This window comes from Bos mutus, chromosome 15 (genome assembly GCF_027580195.1).
Source record: "Bos mutus isolate GX-2022 chromosome 15, NWIPB_WYAK_1.1, whole genome shotgun sequence".
Lineage (NCBI taxonomy): Eukaryota > Metazoa > Chordata > Mammalia > Artiodactyla > Bovidae > Bos > Bos mutus.
Window position 1 is genome coordinate 5426091 of NC_091631.1, and position 20570 is coordinate 5446660.

General features: G+C 38.0%; 1 protein-coding gene and 1 non-coding gene across 5 annotated transcripts in view; one reads left to right on the forward strand and one right to left on the reverse strand.

Moving 5' to 3' along the window:
- The window catches only part of CKAP5 (cytoskeleton associated protein 5), a 112256-nt gene that overhangs the window by 59562 nt on the left and 32124 nt on the right, over window positions 1–20570 (forward strand). For all 4 annotated transcript variants that reach the window (XM_070383421.1, XM_070383420.1, XM_070383422.1 and 1 more), the window contains 13 exons: window positions 2630–2743; window positions 3031–3141; window positions 4119–4211; window positions 6472–6657; window positions 7149–7243; window positions 10885–10942; window positions 11027–11152; window positions 11754–11893; window positions 12006–12180; window positions 13675–13788; window positions 14847–14975; window positions 19421–19615; window positions 19994–20129. In XM_070383421.1, the coding sequence (XP_070239522.1) occupies window positions 2630–2743; window positions 3031–3141; window positions 4119–4211; window positions 6472–6657; window positions 7149–7243; window positions 10885–10942; window positions 11027–11152; window positions 11754–11893; window positions 12006–12180; window positions 13675–13788; window positions 14847–14975; window positions 19421–19615; window positions 19994–20129 (1672 nt within the window). The remainder of the gene's footprint in view (window positions 1–2629; window positions 2744–3030; window positions 3142–4118; window positions 4212–6471; window positions 6658–7148; window positions 7244–10884; window positions 10943–11026; window positions 11153–11753; window positions 11894–12005; window positions 12181–13674; window positions 13789–14846; window positions 14976–19420; window positions 19616–19993; window positions 20130–20570) is intronic.
- On the reverse strand, window positions 9303–9375 carry TRNAE-CUC (transfer RNA glutamic acid (anticodon CUC)). Its single transcript has one exon. It is a non-coding gene; the product is annotated as a tRNA-Glu (tRNA).

Sequence of the window (20570 nt, forward strand, 5' to 3'; positions counted from 1 at the left end):
TAATGACTTGGAAAATGGGGCTTAAAAACTAGAATGTAGTAAGGTAGGGTCTGGATCTCAGGTTCATAGTCATTCTTCAGTATGATTTTATTTGAGAGATGAACTCATTACAACATTCAGAATACAGCAGAGCATATTTCAATGAAGACAGAATATTCCAATAGTACATTTGGTTATTTGAAACCTGTATAGAGATAAAAATGATAATGAAGATATGGAAGTATATTTTAAGGCATCAGAAAGTATCATTAAATGATGAGATAGTGTGACTGGCCACTTAACATTAATAACGTCACCTTGGTCATTTTGCTAATAATGCTCCAAAGTTGCTGCACCAAGTTTCATTCTGTCAGGGCCTCCCCCCCGCACCCTCACCTTGTAGTGTAGAAGGGGGGAAATGCTCAAGGGCAAATACGACTTTCTTACAGTGAACACTTTTCCTGGACTGGATTCTCTTAGGCATAAAGTTATCTGCTGCAAATGCTAGAAGTTTGATTCTCTTTCCTGCCCTGAACCCCAGCCTGGAATTAGGAGAAAAGAACTAATATTTAGTGAACCTCACTTTGTGAAGCATTTTACCTACTTAATCTCATTTAATTGTCATAATAACCCTTGAGATAAGTGTTTTGTGATCCCTGTTTTTCCAGAAAAGCAAACTAGGGCTCAGCAAGGTTACGTGTCCTGCACGTGCTCTTACAGCTCACCTGTTTGTTTACTGTCTCTCCACACTGTACTACAAGCCTTCAAGGGGAGAGAGCTTATTACGGGTGACCCCTTGTGCACAGAAGAGGTTCTGGCATACAACAGGAATTCTGCATATATTTGTTGAATATCCAGAGTTGCAGAACTGGGATTTGAACCCAGGTATCTCTAGCTACAGAGCCTGTGTGCTCTCTTTCATGTTATGCTGTCTCTACAGTACTCTAGTATAGGGAGTTGGCAGCTGTTTTCTCCTTTCTCACCAACTCATGCCTCTCTGGACAGTGACCTGGGCACCACACCTTAAGACCTTTTCTTATCTTGCCGAACATTACCATGTTAGCTGGCTTTCTCTTATAAGGGATTCTTTTCCTTCCCCCCAAAATAAGCTGTGGATTGGGTAGGGAGGACCTGCTTTTGTTCTTTTGAAAAAATAAGTAGGACAATATCAGCCAATAAATCTACTAAGCCAATAAACGTATATGTGTTTTAAAAAAAGAAAGTAGAAGATTGTTAACTGAGTTACCTCTCTAAACAGAGTACTATTACGGGAAAAGATCCAGAAAAGGTGTTGTAATAAATCAGAGTGTAAAAATTTCTACTTTTACAGTTAGAAAATAAATAAATTTCTCTTTATGGGGTAGTTACTCTGAATCAGCACAGTTACTGCTAATGTGAACTGGCAAGTGTTAGAGGTTTTCTTTGATTAAAAACCAGCATCTTAGTTTTGCTCATTACCCCACTTAAAAGCTCAGAGTATGTTCAAGATAACAGTGGTTTCAGAACAGGTCTGCATGTTCAAGACTAATTTGGTCCTTTGTCATTTTATCTTTTTCTTTTTAGGTTTAGGCATTTCTTAACCTTTAGGCATTGCTTAATGGATACCCAAAATAGGTAGAGGAGTGATGTGTGTTGGCATATTCATGTTACTGCCCATGACTGTGTACCTTATTATAAACTGCTATTTTCTTGCGACTGTTCAAAACTGGGGTGAAATAAACTTAAATCAAGATATTTAAATAGAGTATTAGTGGATAGAATCCAGTGGGTACAATAAAAAGTATATAGGTGAAATAAATCAAGATATTTAAATAGAGTATTAGTGGATAGAATCCAGTGGGTACAATAAAAAGTATGACCAACTGAAGTTTATTCCAGGATTGCAAGGATAGTTTGATATTAATATTAGAAAAATCACTGACTTTATAGATCAAAAGAAATCTAATTTCAGACATTGAAAAGGAACATAATAAACTTCAGTATGTCTTCTTGATAAAAACTGTTAACCATAAAGAAATGGATGGAACTTTGACATGATTAAATATATCATTTTTATAGATTATACGAGTATATTCTTGGGAAACCCAAGCAAGTCATCTGGAAAACTTTTATGAAACAATAAAAAAAAATTCAGTGAGATAGCCATCTTCAACATAACTAGAACACTCACTGAAATTGGCATAGCACCTCTTTTCCTTCACAAAGCAGATAGTTCTACAGTGAATAATAATATAATCTCATGTTACTGGAGTTCCTTGTGGTCAAATACTGAGTAAATATTATAACTCAGGAACTGTCCTTTACTAGTGTAGGAAAGATCTAGAGGCATTTTAGGCACCAAACATTAATTCTCAAATTAATCTGTAAATACATATAGTATAAAACCAGTTCACCATTTGTATTTCATTAGTCTCAATTAGCTCATTTAGAATTTGAGGTCCTTGATACAGCTTCTGTAGATTTCCCCATGAGTGACCTTCAGGAAGTCAGTTTACCCTTGAAATTGCTAAATTCTGTGGGCAAAAAAAAATATGTTTTTTTTTTGTTGTTGGTTGAGTGATCCCTCATTTTAATCAGATTTGTCTAAGAATGTCTAAGAATCACTATTCTGAATCCTTACCTGGTTTAATGTTTTTCTGTTCACTTTTAGCCTGGCGGGCCACCAAAGAAGGGAAAACCGGCTGCTCAAGGAGGCACAGGAGGCACTGGGACCAAGAGCAAGAAAGCAGTAGAGACTAAAGAAATGGTGGAGCCTGAGCTCTCGGTCAGTCTTACACAGCATGCCTCACAGTCGGGACAGCACACAGTCAGTGCCTTCGAGGAGATTCGAGTTCTTTCTTTGCTGAACTCTATAACACGGTTAATTGATACCTTTTTAACTTACTGAAACCATGCCTTGGACAAACTTCCCCTTTATAGTGGTGAAATAGAATCCTCAGATACTAAAGCACACCTATGGGAGTGTCCTTGTGGTTTTAGTTGGAGTATTCCTACATTCTTTTCTTCTGTTTCCTTAAGCAATTATTAGTGTTAATGTTTTGTATCTTACAGATCGAAGTATGTGAAGAAAAAGCTTCAGCTGTCCTTCCTGCTACCTGTATACAGCTTCTCGACAGCAGTAACTGGAAGGAAAGGCTGGCCTGTATGGAAGAGTTCCAGAAGGTGGGCGCACGAGGATGAGTTGAATGTGAAAGAAAATTACATTATAGAGAAGTGATGACTTGGCCGGTGAAGGACTAGCCCTAATTGCTGTGTTTTATAACCAGTGAGCATGTTTGATGGATGTTAACTAAAGATGAGGCAGCGTTTTTGTTTGCTTTTTAGCAGTGTTGGGTTTATCTTTCAACATCTGCTTTCTGTGGCTTCTGTCAGTTCATAACTTAGTGCTTACTCAAGAAAATTAGGTTTGTTCTGAATTATAAGACTTACATGAATTTTAATATTATATGGTATTAAACCTACTTGTCAAACAGGTCTCTTCACTTAAACCACCCCTCATCGATTTTCTATGTTTCCCTTTTTGTTGTCATGATTCTTAGAAGACTAGACATTATTACTTGGTATGATAAGCTTCTTTAAAAAAAAAGTCTGTGTTGGACAGGAGCAGAGTAGTTCATTTTGGCACACACTCTTTGGTTCTGATGAGGAGGGGTGTGGAGAAACTGAAAGAATCCTGAGACTTCAGCCAGGAGACCTGGCTTCCAGTCCTGCATCCACCACTCAGATTTAGACCTGAATTTGTGCTTCTTTGAAACCTGTATTTATACACGTCTAATCTACTCTACTATGCTCTGTTTTTAGGAAAATCAAATAAGTCAAAATATATATAAACAGTTTCTGCCATACACTACGCAAATTGAAACTGTTAACATTACTTTCCATGGGGCAAACTTTGTGAATTCCTGAAATGTGGGGGGAAAAGAGTTTCGGTGGCATCACTATTAACAACCGTATGCCAAACATCCACCTCAAGAAACAAAGCATTATAACAGAAAATAAATAAGCTCTCTCTGTGACCCACCTCATTTCCATTCCCCTCCCTCCTTTAGAGGTAAACACTTCCTTGATTCTGGATATGCTCTTCCCTTGGAACTCATTCTTAATCCCTTAATTCTCTTACTATCTTGTGTTACTTCAAGGCTGTTGAACTAATGGACCGAACTGAAATGCCTTGCCAGGCATTAGTGAGGATGCTGGCCAAGAAACCTGGATGGAAAGAAACTAATTTTCAGGTATTTTTAAATTAGAGATTTAATGTCTTTTATTGAAGTAATTTTCATTACATCATCCTATGGAGTATTAGACAGGTATAGTTTGGTAATGATTTAAGTCATTCAGACACCGTGTCATCTAATTTTAAATGAATGATAGGATGTATGCATTTTGATTAAACACTAACTCTAACTTCGTACATTTAGGAGTGTGTGTGTGTGTATAAATAAGTTATTTGTGTATATATACATACAAATACTTATTGTTTGCTAATTCATATATATGCATTTTTCTCATTATTTAGAGGGCCTAGAAGCCCTCTACTCTCATCTAGAGAGGAAAAACAATGAAATAGCTTTCTTATTTCTTTGGATAAAAAGTAAATGTAATCGTTAAATTGCTGATAAAAAATGACCGCATAATCAGTTTAACTCATTAACTGATACTAGAGATGAAGTTGAGCAGTGCCATTTTCTAGTCTTAAAAAGTAGGTGTAAAGGGAGATGTAGGAAAGTGATACATGAAGGAGAATGAGAAGAGTTTTCTCCTCCTCTAGATGGTAGATGAAAGTTTGAAATGTATCAGGTTTATTTCTGGGTCCCTGCTAGTCTCCTCTTTACTTCTGTGCTGCCACCTCTTGTTCTCCATTCAGGATCCTTAGTTCCCAAGCACACTGTTCTTAGCGCTGCATTATAGAGCACCTCATCTGTGCCGTCCAGTGCTCAAAGGTTTCCCATGCCAAGCAGTTCCTTTGCTGCCTTCTTCCCCTCACACCACCACTTTTAAAATTCTCCCAATGCAGCTTCTCACATAGTTGAAGGAAGCACACCTGACTTGAGCTGATAGCCCTCTGGGTGTTAGATCCATAACAAGAGGCAATTTTATTTTATTTTATTTTTATAATAACTTCCTGAGCATATAGCACTCTTTTAGAGGGTACAGTGGAGCTGTTTTTAGTCTATTCACATAGCTCTGCAGCTCCTACCACGATGTAATTTTAGAATATTTTCATCGCCCCCCAAAAAAAGCCCCATACCTATCAGCAGCCACTCACTATTCCTCCCCAAGTCTCCACCCCTAGTCCCTGGCAATTATTAATCTACTTTTTCTGTGTATCACTTCTCCTGGACATTTCGTAAATGGGATGATGTGACTTTTTGTGTCTGACTTTTCCTTAGCATAATGTTTTCAAGGTTCATCATATTGCAGCATGTATTAACTCTATAGTCTCTTATTGCTAAACAGTATTCCTTGTGTGGATATATAACATTTTATTTACCCATTCATAAGTTGATGGGCATTTGCATTGTTTCTGCTTTGGAGCTGTTGGAAGTAATGCTGCTGTGAATATTCATGTACAGGTTTTCATGTGAACACATGTACATACCTAGAAGCAGAATTGCTAAGGCTTATGATAACTCTGTGTTTAACTTCTCGAGGAACTGCCAAACCTTATTCATACTAGCAGTGCAAGAGAGCTGAGCTCCTGTTTCTCTGCTTCCTTGCCAACACCTGTTTTTTAAGTATTCAAACAGGACAAAGGAAAACATTTATGGTCAAAAGGGTCTGAAATCCCAAACATCTGCCATCATCACTTTAACATCTTTAAATTGTTTTTCACAGTTCCTTCCATTCCTCCTGTTAAAAATCTACAAGTCCTTTAAATCTCTCAATTTCTGGGGTGGAGGGCGGGGGGGTGGTGTATGTTTGTGTATACATGAGGGTTGTAATTTTTTTTGTGGGCAACTCTTATTAGGACTCTGAGTTAGTACGGTCATTTATTATGGATTTCAGAATGTGCACTCAGTACTATATGCAAATAACCATAAGAGGAGGAGAATATAGAAATTACGTTTTTCCATTCATAAACTTCACACAATAACATTGCTTGTTAGTATTTTAAAACATTGAGTGGTTTGGTTTTTTTGTCTTAGCTACTTTAAAATTGTAAATTTAAAAATTTAAAATCAGCTACTTTAGTTGATAATAATTAAAGGATAAAAATTATTTTGTTTCTTGGTCTAAAATTTGATTCTAGTTTGGTCATGTTCTCAGCTGTCCCTAACTGTTACATCTGCAGGCTACTATAAAAATAAGTAGATAAATATTTAGGGGAAATTCCCTGATGGTTCAGTGGTTAGGACTTTGTGTTCTCACTGCCAAGGACCTGAGTTTAATCCCTGATCAGGGAACGAAGATCCTACAAGCCACATGGCATAGCCTGCAGAAGAAAGATGTCTTTGGCTTACTTATAATTTCCTGATACTTACCCTTGTTCAGGTGATGCAAATGAAGCTTCACATAGTTGCTTTGATTGCCCAGAAGGGAAATTTTTCCAAAACTTCAGCACAGATCGTCTTGGATGGACTTGTAGACAAGATTGGAGATGTGAAATGTGGGAACAATGCTAAAGAAGCTATGACAGCAATAGCTGAAGCGTGTGTGTTGCCGTGGACAGCTGAACAGGTTAGTGACGGAGTGCTCTTTCTTCAGGTTTCCCCACTTTTCCCCCCAGTTTTAATTTAAGGTTATTAGTTAAACTTTAGTTCTTTTCTTCTCAAGTAAAACCACTCTGATACTGCATTTTAATTTTTACCTTTAGTAATAACTGTTGTATGATAATTAAAATTGTCTTAGTCAAGAATATTCTATTAAGGATGAGAGTAGTTTTCTCTTATGACATTATAAGAGACCACCAATGAAAAGTTGTGAACTGTCCGGAATTCCTTTTTAATTTTTATTGAAGTAGGGTTGGTTCACAGCCCTGTCAGAACGCTCTTAACACTGCTGCCGCTTACCGTGTTTTCTCAAGTGAAACATTTCTGAGGTGTTGCTGTAGCATCGGAAAAGGCATGCTCAGTCCACTTCTACCTTAATGTCAAGCCGTGGTTCTACAAGAAATATGAGAGAAAACTCAGATCTGTTTGTTTTTTCGTATGTTTGTTTTTCTGTTCCAGGTTATGTCAATGGCGTTCTCACAGAAGAATCCCAAGAATCAATCAGAAACTCTGAACTGGCTATCAAATGCAATAAAAGAATTTGGTTTTTCTGGGTAAGTCAGAAAGAAATCAAGTACTTGTTTTGCCACTCTCTTAACTGGTGATTATATTTGTTGTAGCTATCTCTGCTTATTTCTGAGAAGCCAGAGCACGATTGTCTAATTTATGTAAAACAAAACTACCTTTGTTCCTAAAAAGCCTGTATTAGCTTGTTCTCCTGCATTTTGATATCCACTAACATTAGGGTTCTCTAAGTTATTTTTCTTCGGTATTTATGATTGATCCACAGAAAAGCCAGTTCCAAGGATTTGTAGTTAAATACATTTGAAAATTACTATATAAAATCACATTTGTTTAGAAATCTGTAGTGCACTTTGGAAAATTAAACGCTCTTAGAAGTCCTGCAATAAAGGCGCTTGTTTCTTTACTTTCATTAATTTATTTGGCTGCATCGGGCCTTAGTTGCAGCACACAAGATCTTTTGTCGAGGCACGTGGACTCCAGAGCCCACAGGCTCAACAGCTGCAGTGTGCAGGCCTAGTTGCTCTGCGGCACGTGGGATCCCAGGTCCCCGACCAGGGATTGAATCCCTCTCCTCCGCACTGCACGATGGATTTCAACCTCTGGACCCCAAGGGAAGTCCCACAGACGCTTGTTTAACCCACTCTTTCCCAAAGTCATTTGCTTGTTGCACACGTCGGTTACAGTAGTCCCCCCTTGTCTGGTTTCTCCTTCCACAGTTTGTTACCTGCAGTCAGCAACAGTCAAAAAATACTAAATGGAAAGCTTCAGAAATAAACAATTCATAAGTTTTAAATTGTGGACCATTCTGAGTCGCATGATGAAATCTCTGTCCTGCTCGGGGTATGATTCATGCCTTTGTCCAGTGGGTTCCCCCATTAGTCACTGAGGCGCTCTCTCAGTTATCAGCTCACCTCTGTGGTGTTGCAGTGCTCCTGTCCAGGTAACCCTTATTTTACTTAGTAATGGTCCCAAAGGGCAAGAACAGAGATGCTGGCAATTTGGAAATGCTAAAGAGACAGTGCATAGTGCTTCCTTTACATGACAAAGGGTAAGTTCTTAACTCAGTAAGGAAAGAGGAAAATAATGTGCTAAGGTTGCTAAGATCTACAGTAAGAGCAAATCTTCTATCAGTAAATTGTAAAGGAAAAAGAAATTTCACACCTCAAACTGCAAGCATTGTAACTGCTTAGTTAAGATAGAAAAGTCATTAAATTTGTGGATGCAAGGCATGAGCAGAAAATGTCATTGATGGGTATGTGTTCCACCCAAAAGCATGGAGTCTATGTGAGGACTTCAGTAAGGAATGCCATGAAACAAGTGACACCAAGGCATTCACTGCAAGTAAGAATGGTTAGACGGATTCAGAAACAGGTTTGGACTGAAAAATATAATAATTACTGGAGTGGCTGCATTTACCAGTGGAGCATCTGCTGCCACATTTCTAGTAGACTTGAAAAAATTGATTAAGGAGAAAGACCACATTGCCATAATTTGTATTACAGTATACTATTATAATCATTCTATAATTATAATTTATCTCTTACTGTTCATAAATTTATAAATTGTAAACTAATTTATAAATTAAACTTTATCATAGATACAAATTTATAGGGGAAAAAATACTCTATATAGTACTATCCATACCTTCAGATATCCACAGAGGGGTCTTGGAATGCATCCCTCCCAGATAAGGACGGACTACAGTGTTTTATTTAACAAAATTTTATACAGCTTACTTTATGCCAGGCACTGTCAAATAATAATTCATTTGATTTAATCATCATAAAAACCATGTGAGGTATGTTCTCTTCGTTTTATAGATGAAGAAACTAGGGCAAAGAAAGTGATCTGCCCAAGTCACAGCTGCTGCTGCTGCTGCAGTGGCAAAGGCCAAAATCTGAACCCAGGCATTCTGGCTCTGAGAGGAAAGACTCTAACTGTTGTTCTGTGCTGCCTTTCTCTGTCCCCTGATGCTTTTCACATGTTCTCAATAGGCTGCTTGCAGTGTTCTCAGTTCCACCAAACAAAGACACAATACTCTAGAAATTATGTGTTTTTGACCATGCCACGTGACTTGCAAGATCTTAGTTCCTTGATCAGGGATTGAACCCAAGCCCTTGGCAGTGAGAGTACCAAGTTCTAACCACTGGACCACCAGGGAATTCCCTAGAACGTGTCATTTAAGTGTTATTCAGGCAAAGAATTGTTTGTTACGTCAGTATCTGTGGTGTCCTCCTGTAGTTGAGGATATTGTTATAATCCCTTCATAACTGTAGAATCGTTGATGTAAAAACTACCTTTTGGCATGAATGACATAAAAGCCGTGTGAATATTTTCCTCTTTTTAATTCATCTGTGATCTGTCATTTATTCAACAACTACATATTGAGTACCTGTGATATTCTAGTCATTTGTTCCAGACCCTCAGGAATACAGTATGGTCAAGATTAAATTCCTGTTTTCATGGAGCTTATTTGAGTAAGGGGAGATGACAGTAAACAATAAAAAATACATCAGGAAGTATAAGAACAGTGGAGTAAAAATAAAGCCAGATAGGGGGTTAGTGGTAACACCTTGGAGGGTTTAGTGTAGTGTTATTTTCTGTAAGACAGAAATCCTTTCTGAAATAACACCTGTGAGACATACCTTCAGGACATGAGGGGCTGATGGTAACAGTCGGGTAGTTAGTTCTTCAGAATGCAGCGGGAGCGGACTGAGTGAGGGAGATGGGAGTGGTCGGAGAGAAAGCTCAAAGAACAGGGGGCAGGTCCTGTAGAGCCTCAAAGTTTTGAATAAATTGGAAACCATTAGAGGGTTCTGAGCAGAAGATTAACAGGGTTGTTTAGACTACAGTCAGAATAGATGGGATCAAGGACAGGAGCAGGGAGACTAATTAGAAATAATTCTGTCAGGGAATTATATTGGCTTGGAAGTGTTGTGACTTAGAATATATTTTGAAAGTAAAACTAAACAGGATACTGTGCTTGAGAGAGCGAGGAGTCAAGGCTGACTGAGGAATTTTCAAAGAAGGCTGGGAGCAACTGAAAGGATGAAGTAACTGTTTACCGAGATAGGGAAGATGAGAAGAACAGGTTTGGGGGTTGGGGCGTGGACAGTCAGGAGTTTGGTATTGACAGATGTAGAACATCTACTCGGAGAAGGCAATGGCACCCCACTCCGGTACTCTTGCCTGGTAAATCCCATGGACAGAGGAGCCTGGTGGGCTGCAGTCCATGGGTCGCACAGAGTCGGACATGACTGTGCGACTTCACTTTCACTTTTCACTTTCATGCATTGGAGAAGGAAATGGCAACCCACTCCAGTGTTTTTGCCTGGAGAATCCCAGGGACGGGGGAGCCTGGTGGGCTGCCGTCTATGGGGTCGCACAGAATCGGACACGACTGAAGCGACTTAGCAGCAGCAGGACGTCTACTAGACATAAAAATGGAAATGTCACAAAGGCAGTTCGATGTACGATTCTGTGGATTTAGGCATAAATTAACGTATCGATAGTATTTAAAGCTAGCTTTAGATGAGTGTAGAAAGAGAGTAAGTCAAATTCAGGACGTATCTAAAGGAAGCCAGTTCTAGAGTCTAGCTTTAGAAAACCCCAGTGAGTGTGTTGAGGGTTTCATTTGTTTGTTTTTAATTCTAAGTATTATTTCTTCTAGGCTGAATGTGAAAGCTTTCATTAGCAATGTGAAGACAGCTCTTGCTGCAACAAACCCAGTGAGTACATAGCAGCACATATAGGACAGAACAGCCATCTTCGTGGCTCTGTTCTGATCTGAAAGGTTCTCTTTGTTCTGCCAGGCTGTGAGGACGTCTGCCATCACTCTGCTTGGTGTGATGTATCTGTACGTTGGTCCTTCTTTGCGAATGTTCTTTGAGGATGAGAAGCCTGCCCTCCTATCCCAGATAGATGCAGAATTTGAGAAGGTAAAGGTTTCACAGATGATTCAATCCATAGTTGACTTGAGAATGTTTATATGGTTAAGTTTAAACTTTTAAACGTTTGAAATGAAGAATATGTATGTATTTGCATTTATATATATAAAGTATCACTGGGAAGAGTTCAAAAGAAATGGATGACCTTGCGAGGAAGAGAGCAAGATAGCTATAATACAGGATGGGACATTTTCCCCTTGGAATCCTTTGTAGCTTTGACATATCAAACATTTTTAAAAAATTACATATTCAAAAAGCACACTAAATGTAACAATTTTTTAAAAATAAACTTGTCCTTCCTTGAATAAACTTTCTAGTTGAAATTGCTAAATTTTGATTGCTCTGTATTGTGTTGGACGTACAAGTCACAACACAGCTTTATGGTTGAGAAGTCAGATTCTAATAGGTGTGTATCAAAATACCTTTTGTCACTTGGTCTCAGAATTGAAGTCTAAGTCTAATTAAAATATGTGCCGTGTGAATACTGTGTTATGAGGGAACATGAGAGTTTGACACAAGCACCATCCTCTCACCAGTTTGCTCTCACGTTCTTCATTGAGTTTATTAGCCTCACTGACTTATCTGTGTGTAGATGCAGGGACAGAACCCACCGGCTCCAACCAGAGGGATTTCTAAACACAGCACAAGTGGGACAGACGAAGGGGAAGATGGAGATGAACCAGATGATGGGGGCAGTGATGCTGTGGATCTTTTGCCAAGGACAGAAATCAGGTTTACTGCTAATGATTTCTTCATGCTGCCTTCCACTTCTTAGTCAAGGGGACTTCCATGACATTCTTTTAGGCGTCAGGAATTAAGGATTCTGTCTTCTGTGTTTTTTCAGTGATAAAATCACTTCAGAGTTGGTGTCTAAGATTGGTGACAAGAATTGGAAGATCAGGAAAGAAGGCCTTGATGAAGTAGCAGCTATTATCAATGAAGCAAAATTCATCCAGCCAAACATAGGTGAACTTCCAACAGCCTTGAAGGGTCGACTTAATGATTCAAATAAAATCTTGGTACGTAGAACATGCCTCTCCTCGAAATAGAGACACAAATGTAGAGAACAAACTAGACACTAAAGAGGAAGGGAGGGGTGGGGTGAATTGGGATATTGAGATTGATATATAGACATATATTATACATATATATATGTATGTATAAAATATATAACTATTTTAATAAATAGAACCAATTTATTAAAACAGAACCTCCTGCATGGTACAGGGAACTCTATTCATTGCTCTGTGGTGACCTAAATGGGAAGGAAATCCAAAAAAGAGATGATATATGTAAACATACAGCTGGTTCACTTTGCTGCACAGCAGAACTAACACAACATTATAAAGCAACTGTACTCCAGTTAAGAAAAAAAGACCATACGCCTGTTTTTTTCCCTCTCCTCTCTCCCCCTCTGTAAGGGGCTCCTTTTCAGTAACCTTCACCAGTAAAAAAAGGAAGAAGAGAATGATCACTCTATTTAATTGAACTAGAAATAGCTTCCTTTCATTCTGAGTGTGCCTCAAGATTTGTTGGAAGATGGCAAGTTTATTAATCAAATTTTCAGGAACCTGACTTGCTGTTCACAAGACCTCTGATATTATTAAGTATTTGTATATAAAACTGCTTGTAATACAAACAAGCTTAATGTTTAATTTTTAGATTTGGATTTTTATGTCACATTTTTCTTAAACTAGGTGTTACCTTACTTTAAAATTAGAAAGCATTATACCTTCTATCTAAGGAGAAAGCATTGATATGTATTCTCCATTAGAAGATTAAGGGCACAGCAGTGCAGCATGCACAGTAAACGTCTAAATGGAGGTGTCTGTCGTTCATGTCAGACATCCCTGTAGGTCACCATGATGTAAGTGTTCAAGGAATAATTCCACATACTAAAGATGTAATTTATCAAGTTATGCTTTTAAAGGTTAATATAATGACAGTTCACTGAAATCTTGCTGTGTTTTATAATATCAACAGAAATTATGAATATCTGACATATTTCAAATAACCTCTGATACCCTAAAATGTATGGGGAACCCTTCCCAGAAAATTCCTGTAATTACTGTAAGTCTTCTTTCTTAAATGATTGGCCTCCATTTTGTAATCATAGAAATCACAACTCTCAGATCATTATATCAGAGGAATGAATATCATTGTTTATGCTTGTAATCTGTCTTTTAATCAAAGTTACACAGTGGAGTGTAAAATGTTTTATTCTGACTGTGTGTGGTGTTCATACATGTTAATCAATAAAACTGAATGGCTTCTTGTAAAAAAAAAATTATAAAGCATTATAATCTAGTCTAAAATTCTAATACTCCATTTTTATGATGATTAATGGAGAGGCCATCACCTGAAAATTATTCAAAGCTGATTAGTATCATAACCAGCTGTTTGTTTTAAGTAGGCCAGAAACTTCTTACTGCATTGACCATATAGCAGCAGACTTCTGAAACTCTGGACACACTGCTGTGATTTGGACATAAGGTGCCGCTCTTCCCACGCAGGTGCAGCAGACGTTGACTATCCTCCAGCAGTTGGCAGTAGCCATGGGCCCCAACATCAAGCAGCATGTGAAGAACTTAGGAATCCCTGTCATCACAGTGCTTGGAGACAGCAAGGTATTCCTAATTCTCTTCACCACAGCTCCATTATGGAACAGCCAGCCACGACTTAGGCTAAGAATAATCCTTTTCTTATGCATAAGAGTGCATGTAAACAGTCTTAAACTTTTTGTAGAGAAGAGACTACTGGAAGGAAAATTATAAAACATTTTTACCTCCCAGGCAGTATTAAGGTGACCACATACCTTGCTTACTAGCTTTGTGACTCTTAGATAAGTTACTTATTTTCTTTGTGGTTCAGTGCTTTATCTGTGGAATTTAATTCTTACAGGATTAAATAAGAGTCTGTACATAAAGTACCTGTATCTGCCTCATATAGTACATACTAAAAAATTGTTGCTATTATGATTATGATATCATTGTTTAAAGTATTGGTATAAAGAGTGAATAAACAAAAATTTTTAGATAATGTATTTTATTTTCTACCTTTTCCCCTGAACTAGAGTACAGTCTTCTGGTACTTCAGTAAGATATTTGCAGTTGCACAGTCCTAGAATTTGTCTCAATGAAAATTATAAGCTCTTATATGTATCCATAGATTGAATATTTAAATGTCTATTTTGGTGTAATTCATTTAATTTAAGGAATTGGACTATTTTAATATTTTTCATGTCATTAAATCCTTCTTATTCTGTGAGTACAAGTTAATATAAAAACAAAATATTCAAATAGTTAATAATTTCAAGCTAACCATTATGAGTTCTCTAACACATAGAATTACATCCTTTAGCAAATAACCAGGGACATGAGAGTCCCCAGAGGTTCAGGAAACAAAACCTAGGGGTTTATTCCCCTAACATAATATTTTATGCCCAGTTCAATGTTTTGCCTAATTAACTAAGTATAGGATTGTTACAATTTAGAGTTTTAATTTCTACTTTACTTTGGAGTATACCCATAGATCTTGTTGTTTCAGAGAAGATGAAGAATGTTCCAAGTATGTTTATTGTAGATCTGTAGAGAAACCTCTGTTGTTCATGTTTACAAAGTAATACATTTTTCACTGCTTACCTCCAAGCCATAGTGATAGTTTACTGATTTTCTCCTCTGTTTAGAATAATGTTCGATCTGCTGCCCTAGCAACTGTGAATGCTTGGGCAGAACAGACTGGCATGAAGGAATGGCTGGAGGGGGAAGATCTTTCTGAAGAGCTCAAAAAGGAAAATCCTTTCTTGAGGCAAGAGGTTAGTACTCCAAATATGATGTGCTTTGCTGCTGCTGCTGAGGCTACCTAATAAATATATATGTTGTGGATAGAATGAGTTCCATTATAAAATAGCTAATAAAATGAAACCAAATCCCTGGAGCTTTTTTATTCATATGCTTTTTTTTCCCTTTTCATGTGCTTTTTTAGCAATAATTTTCTAAAATTTGTGACATTTTCTCTTTTCTTCAACTCTTAAATGGTAAAATAAGAGGTTTTAATCATGACATAAAAATGCAGTTCAACATTCAAAAATGTATCAATGCAATCCATCATACCAGCAGACTAAAGAAAATTCCTATCAATTGACACAAAAAAAGGATTTGAGAAAATCCAACACCTATTCATGATAAAAACTCTCAGTAAGTAATAATACAAGAGAATTACAATTTAAATAAAAAAGCATCTGTAAATGATATTGTTAGTGGTTGAAGACTGAACAGTTTCCCCCTAAGATCAGGAACAAAGCAAGGATGTCCACGTTCACTGTTATTACTCAACGTAGAACTGGAAGTTCTAGTCACTGCAGTAAGACCTGAAAAAAAAGTGAAAGGCATATAGCTGGAAAAAGAATAAATAAAACTATCCCTAATTGCAGATACCATGACTGTCTACATAGAAAATCCCAAGACACCTACAGTAACCAAAATCAATAAATGAGTTCAATAAGATTGCAGGATACAAAATAATCATATTTGACAAAAGTCAAATACATTGAACACATGCAAACTGAAGTTAAAAACAGTACAATGTACAGTCACTCCAAAGAAAGTGAAACCCTTAGATATATACTTAAAACAAATACAAAATATATATAGTGAAAATTACAAAATGTTGATGAAGTATTCAAGGAAGACCCAAAGAGATGTTTGTGGATTAGAAGATTTAACATAATAGAAATGTCATTTATGTTCATTTAATGTAATTCCTATCAAAATTCAAGAAAGTTTTTTTTTCATAGACAAAGTCAAGGTTATTTTAAAACTTATAGTCTAGTAAAACAATCTTGACAAAGGAAAAAAAATGGAAAGAACCATTCTACCACATATTGCTGCTGCTGCTGCTGCTGCTAAGTCGCTTCAGTCGTGTCCGACTCTGTGCGACCCCAGAGACGGCAGCCCACCAGGCTCCCCTGTCCCTGGGATTCTCTAGGCAAGAACACTGGAGTGGGTTGCCATTTCCTTCTCCAATGCATGAAAGTGAAAAGTAAAAGTCAAGTCGCTCAGTCGTGTCCGACTCTTAGCGACCCCATGGACTGCAGCCTACCAGGCTCCTCCGTGCATGGGATTTTCCAGGCAAGAGTACTGGAGTGGGGTGCCATTGCCTTCTCCCTACCGTGTACTAGAGATTACTAAATTGCTAACATAATCAAGACACTGTGGGGAATTCCCTGGCCGTCCAGTGGTTAGGACTGCATGCTCTCACTGCCACAGGCACAGGTTCAATCCTTGGTTTGAGAATTAAGATCCTGTAAGCCAAGCAGTGTGGTCAGAAAGAAAAAAGACCGTGATTGCAGGGGTAAGGAGGAGGAGGATAGACACAGATAGGTGGAACTGAAGAGGAAACCCAAAAAACAGACCCACACAAATATGAACAACTAAGTTTGAAGTTACCAAAGTAATGCAGTGGAGGAAGTGTGACCTTTTTAACACGTGATGCCAGAGCACTTGACGTCCAGAGACCAAAAAATTAAACTTTGAACTAAATCTCACATCTTACACCAAAATTAACTCAAAATGGACTATGGACTGAAACATAGGCCATAAAACTATGGAACTTTTAAAGATAACATAGGGGTAAACCTTCAGGATATAGAAGTTCTTCATGCAAAGTATTCATAAGACTTGACACCAAAACCACAATTTATCAAAGTTAAGAACTCTTACTCTGCCAAAAACCATGTGAAGAACATGAGAAGACAGGCTAGAGTGGGAGAAAATATTTGCAAACTCTATGTCTGATAAAGAATTATCATCAAGAATGTATATATTAAAAAATTCAAAACTCAACAGTTAAAAAATCTAGTTAGAAATTAGGCAAAAGACATAAACAGACATTTCCCTGAAGAGGATTACAGATGGCAAATAAGCCCATGAAAGATGTTCAGGGTTACTGGTCATCAAGGAAATGCAAATTAAAACTACAATGAGATAGACAACTACCAGAATTACTAAAATTAAAAACTGTGATAACACCAAACATCTACAAGAATGTAGAGAAACTTGAACACTCTCCTGGTAGAAATGTAGAATGTTATAGCCACTCCAGAAAGTAGTTTGGCAGTTTCTTATAAAACTAAACATGTAGTTACTGTCAGTTCAGTTCAGTCGCTCAGTCGTGTCCGACTCTGCGGCCCCATGAATCGCAGCATGCCAGGCCTCCTTGTCCATCACCAACTCGCGGAGTTCCCCCAAACTCATGTCCATCAAGTCGGTGATGCCATCCAGCCATCTCATCCTCTGTCGTCCCCTTCTCCTCCTGCCCCCAATCCCTCCCAGCATCAGGGTCTTTTCCAGTGAGTCAACTCTTCACATGAGGTGGCCAAAGTACTGGAGTTTCAGCTTTAGCATCAGTCCTTCCAATGAACACCCAGGACTGATCTCCTTTAGGATGGACTGGTTGGATCTCCTTGCAGTCCCAGGGACTCGCAAGAGTCTTCTCCAACACCACAGTTCAAAAGCATCAATTCTTCGGTGCTCAGCCTTCTTCACAGTCCAACTCTCACATCCATACGTGACCACTGGAAAAACCATAGCCTTGACTAGACGGACCTTTGTTGGCAAAATAATGTCTCTGCTTTTGAATATGCTATCTAGGTCGGTCATAACTTTCCTTCCAAGGAGTAAGCATCTTTTAATTTCATGGCTGCAATCACCATCTGCATTGATTTTGGAGCCCAAAAAATAAAGTCTGACACTGTTTCCACTGTTTCCCCATCTATTTCCCATGAAGTGGTGGGACCGGATGCCATGATCTTCGTTTTCTGAATGTTGAGCTTTAAGCCAACTTTTTCACTCTCCTCTTTCACTTTCATCAAGAGGCTTTTGAGTTCCTCTTCACTTTCTGCCATAAGGGTGGTGTCATCTGCGTATCTGAGGTTATTGATATTTCTCCCAGCAATCTTGATTCCAGCTTGTGTTTCTTCCAGCCCAGCACTTCTCATGATGTACTCTGCATAGAAGTTAAATAAGCAGGGTGACAGTATACAGCCTTGACATACTCCTTTTCCTATTTGGAACCAGTCTGTTGTTCCATATATGACCCAACAAATCTTGAGCAGTTATTCCAGAAAAAAGAAAATTTATGTTTATGCAAAAGCCTATAACAAATGTTCATAGCAACTAATTCAAAATAGCCCAAATCTGGAAACAGATATCTTTCAACAAGTGAATATTTAAACGAACTATTATATATCCATATATGTAATACTGTTCAGCAATAAAAGAAATAAATCACTGATACATGCAACAAGTCAGTTAAATATCCAAGGAATTGTGCTGAGTGACAAAGCCAGTAACAAACAGTTCCATATTATATATGATTCCATTTAGATAACTTTGAAATCTCGTGATTTAGAAATAGATGACAGATTAATAGTTGCCAGAGATTAGAGAGGAGGAGGAGGAGGAGGGACGTGAGTGTGGTTATAAAAGAGGCAACATGTGGGATTCTTGGGATGGAACTATTCAAAATTTTGACAGTGGTGGTGGATACATTAACACATGGTAAAATTGTAGAGAACTAAATATACACACATACACAAATGAGAAAAAGTCCAACTGGAACAATCTAATCAGTGGATTGTATCAATGTCAGAATCCTGCTGGTTATAGTTTCATAAAGGGCTGCTGTTGGAGGAAATGGAATAAAGAGTGCATGGGATCTCTCTGTATTATTTCTTAGAAGTGCATGTGAAACTGCAATCATCTGGATAAATATTTCAGTTGAAAATAAATACAAATATGAATTATTTTAGAGGTATAGGAAAAAACTCTCTTATGTGAGGCAGAAAACAGAAGTCCTGGTAGAACTTGTCATCTTCTGATCAAATAAATATTTTGGATCTTCTCTAGCTGAATAGTTCTTAGAATTAAAAAAAAAAAGAAATTGAAAGTTTTTCTTCTTTAAAATTCATTCAGTTCCGTTCAGTTGCTGAGTCGTGTCCGACTCTTTATTTAGAACAATTAAAACTTTATAGCTTAATGCTCAAATATGGTCCAGAAAACTTTGTCCTTATTTTAACTGATTGTCAGCATTGCAAATTTATTATTTCATTGAACAAGAAAATAACTGATTTCATATTGGAAAATTGTAGTGTGAGAACTAATTCAGTGTTTGGCCCTGATGAAATCATTAAGCTTAAGATCAGAAATAATAACAGTTTTCTACACAAATTATATAACTGGTCTTTACTTCTTTTGACAGCTTCTGGGCTGGCTGGCTGAGAAACTACCGACTCTCCGTTCCACCCCCACAGACCTTATCCTTTGTGTTCCCCAGCTCTATTCCTGCCTTGAGGACCGCAATGGAGACGTGCGAAAGAAGGCCCAGGACGCCTTGCCGTTCTTCATGATGCACTTAGGATATGAGAAAATGGCCAAGGCTACTGGGAAACTAAAAGTACTTCTGCTTGTTATTGCTGCTGTTAAAAGCCATTAGAAAAATATTGAACATGAATTTATAGAGGCAAAAGATCGTATTACCTCCTATGAGTTTCAACTTGAAATCCCAATGAGAGCACAGATCAAATATTTAGTAGTGTAGAACTTCTAAGGAATCTGCTGGCTTTGCAGGGATGAAAATTGTGACCTTCTAGAATGGCAGCTACCTTAGTGTGACTTCATAATGTGTTACTTCCCTTGCACTATGTGCTGCCTCCCTTCATTGGTATTTCAAAACCAGGAGCTCAAAGATTGGTTTGACAGCAGATCTGTTAGTGAGCATAGTATGGGTATATCGTTTCTGTGGCCTCTCACCTCTATTATATTGTCTCCCTAGCCAACTTCTAAAGATCAGGTGTTGGCCATGTTAGAGAAAGCCAAAGCTAACATGCCAGCCAAGCCCACTGCACCTGCTAAAGCAACATCCAGACCAGTGGGAGGGTCAGCTCCAGCCAAATTCCAGCCTGCCTCAGGTAACTTCATTTTGAATGGGTTATAGGGGAATTAAAACAGCGAGGGAACTCTTAAAGAAATCCAACCTTCGTTTTTAAATCATGGTTTCTCATGGCTTAGATCCCAAGCCTTCCCTCCAACTCCTCAAGTTGCCTGTTTTCTGCCAGTAACTGTGCTGAGGGTTTGAAGATAATTAACTTGATTTCCAGCTCCAAAAAGCAGTTTTGGAGTAGTACAGTGGAATACTCCAGAAAGCAAGTGCTCAATTTTTAAGGTTTCCATAACTATTTTCTGCTATTGGATATTATAGTTGGAAGGGGAATTGGGGCCATCTAGCTGAATCTCCTTTATTAACAGACAGGGAATACCAAAGGTTAAGTGACTTGCACAGGGCCAAACAGCCTGTCAGTGTCTGAACCGGCAGAGGACTCTGCCTCCTTATTCACAAATGAGTTCTCGTT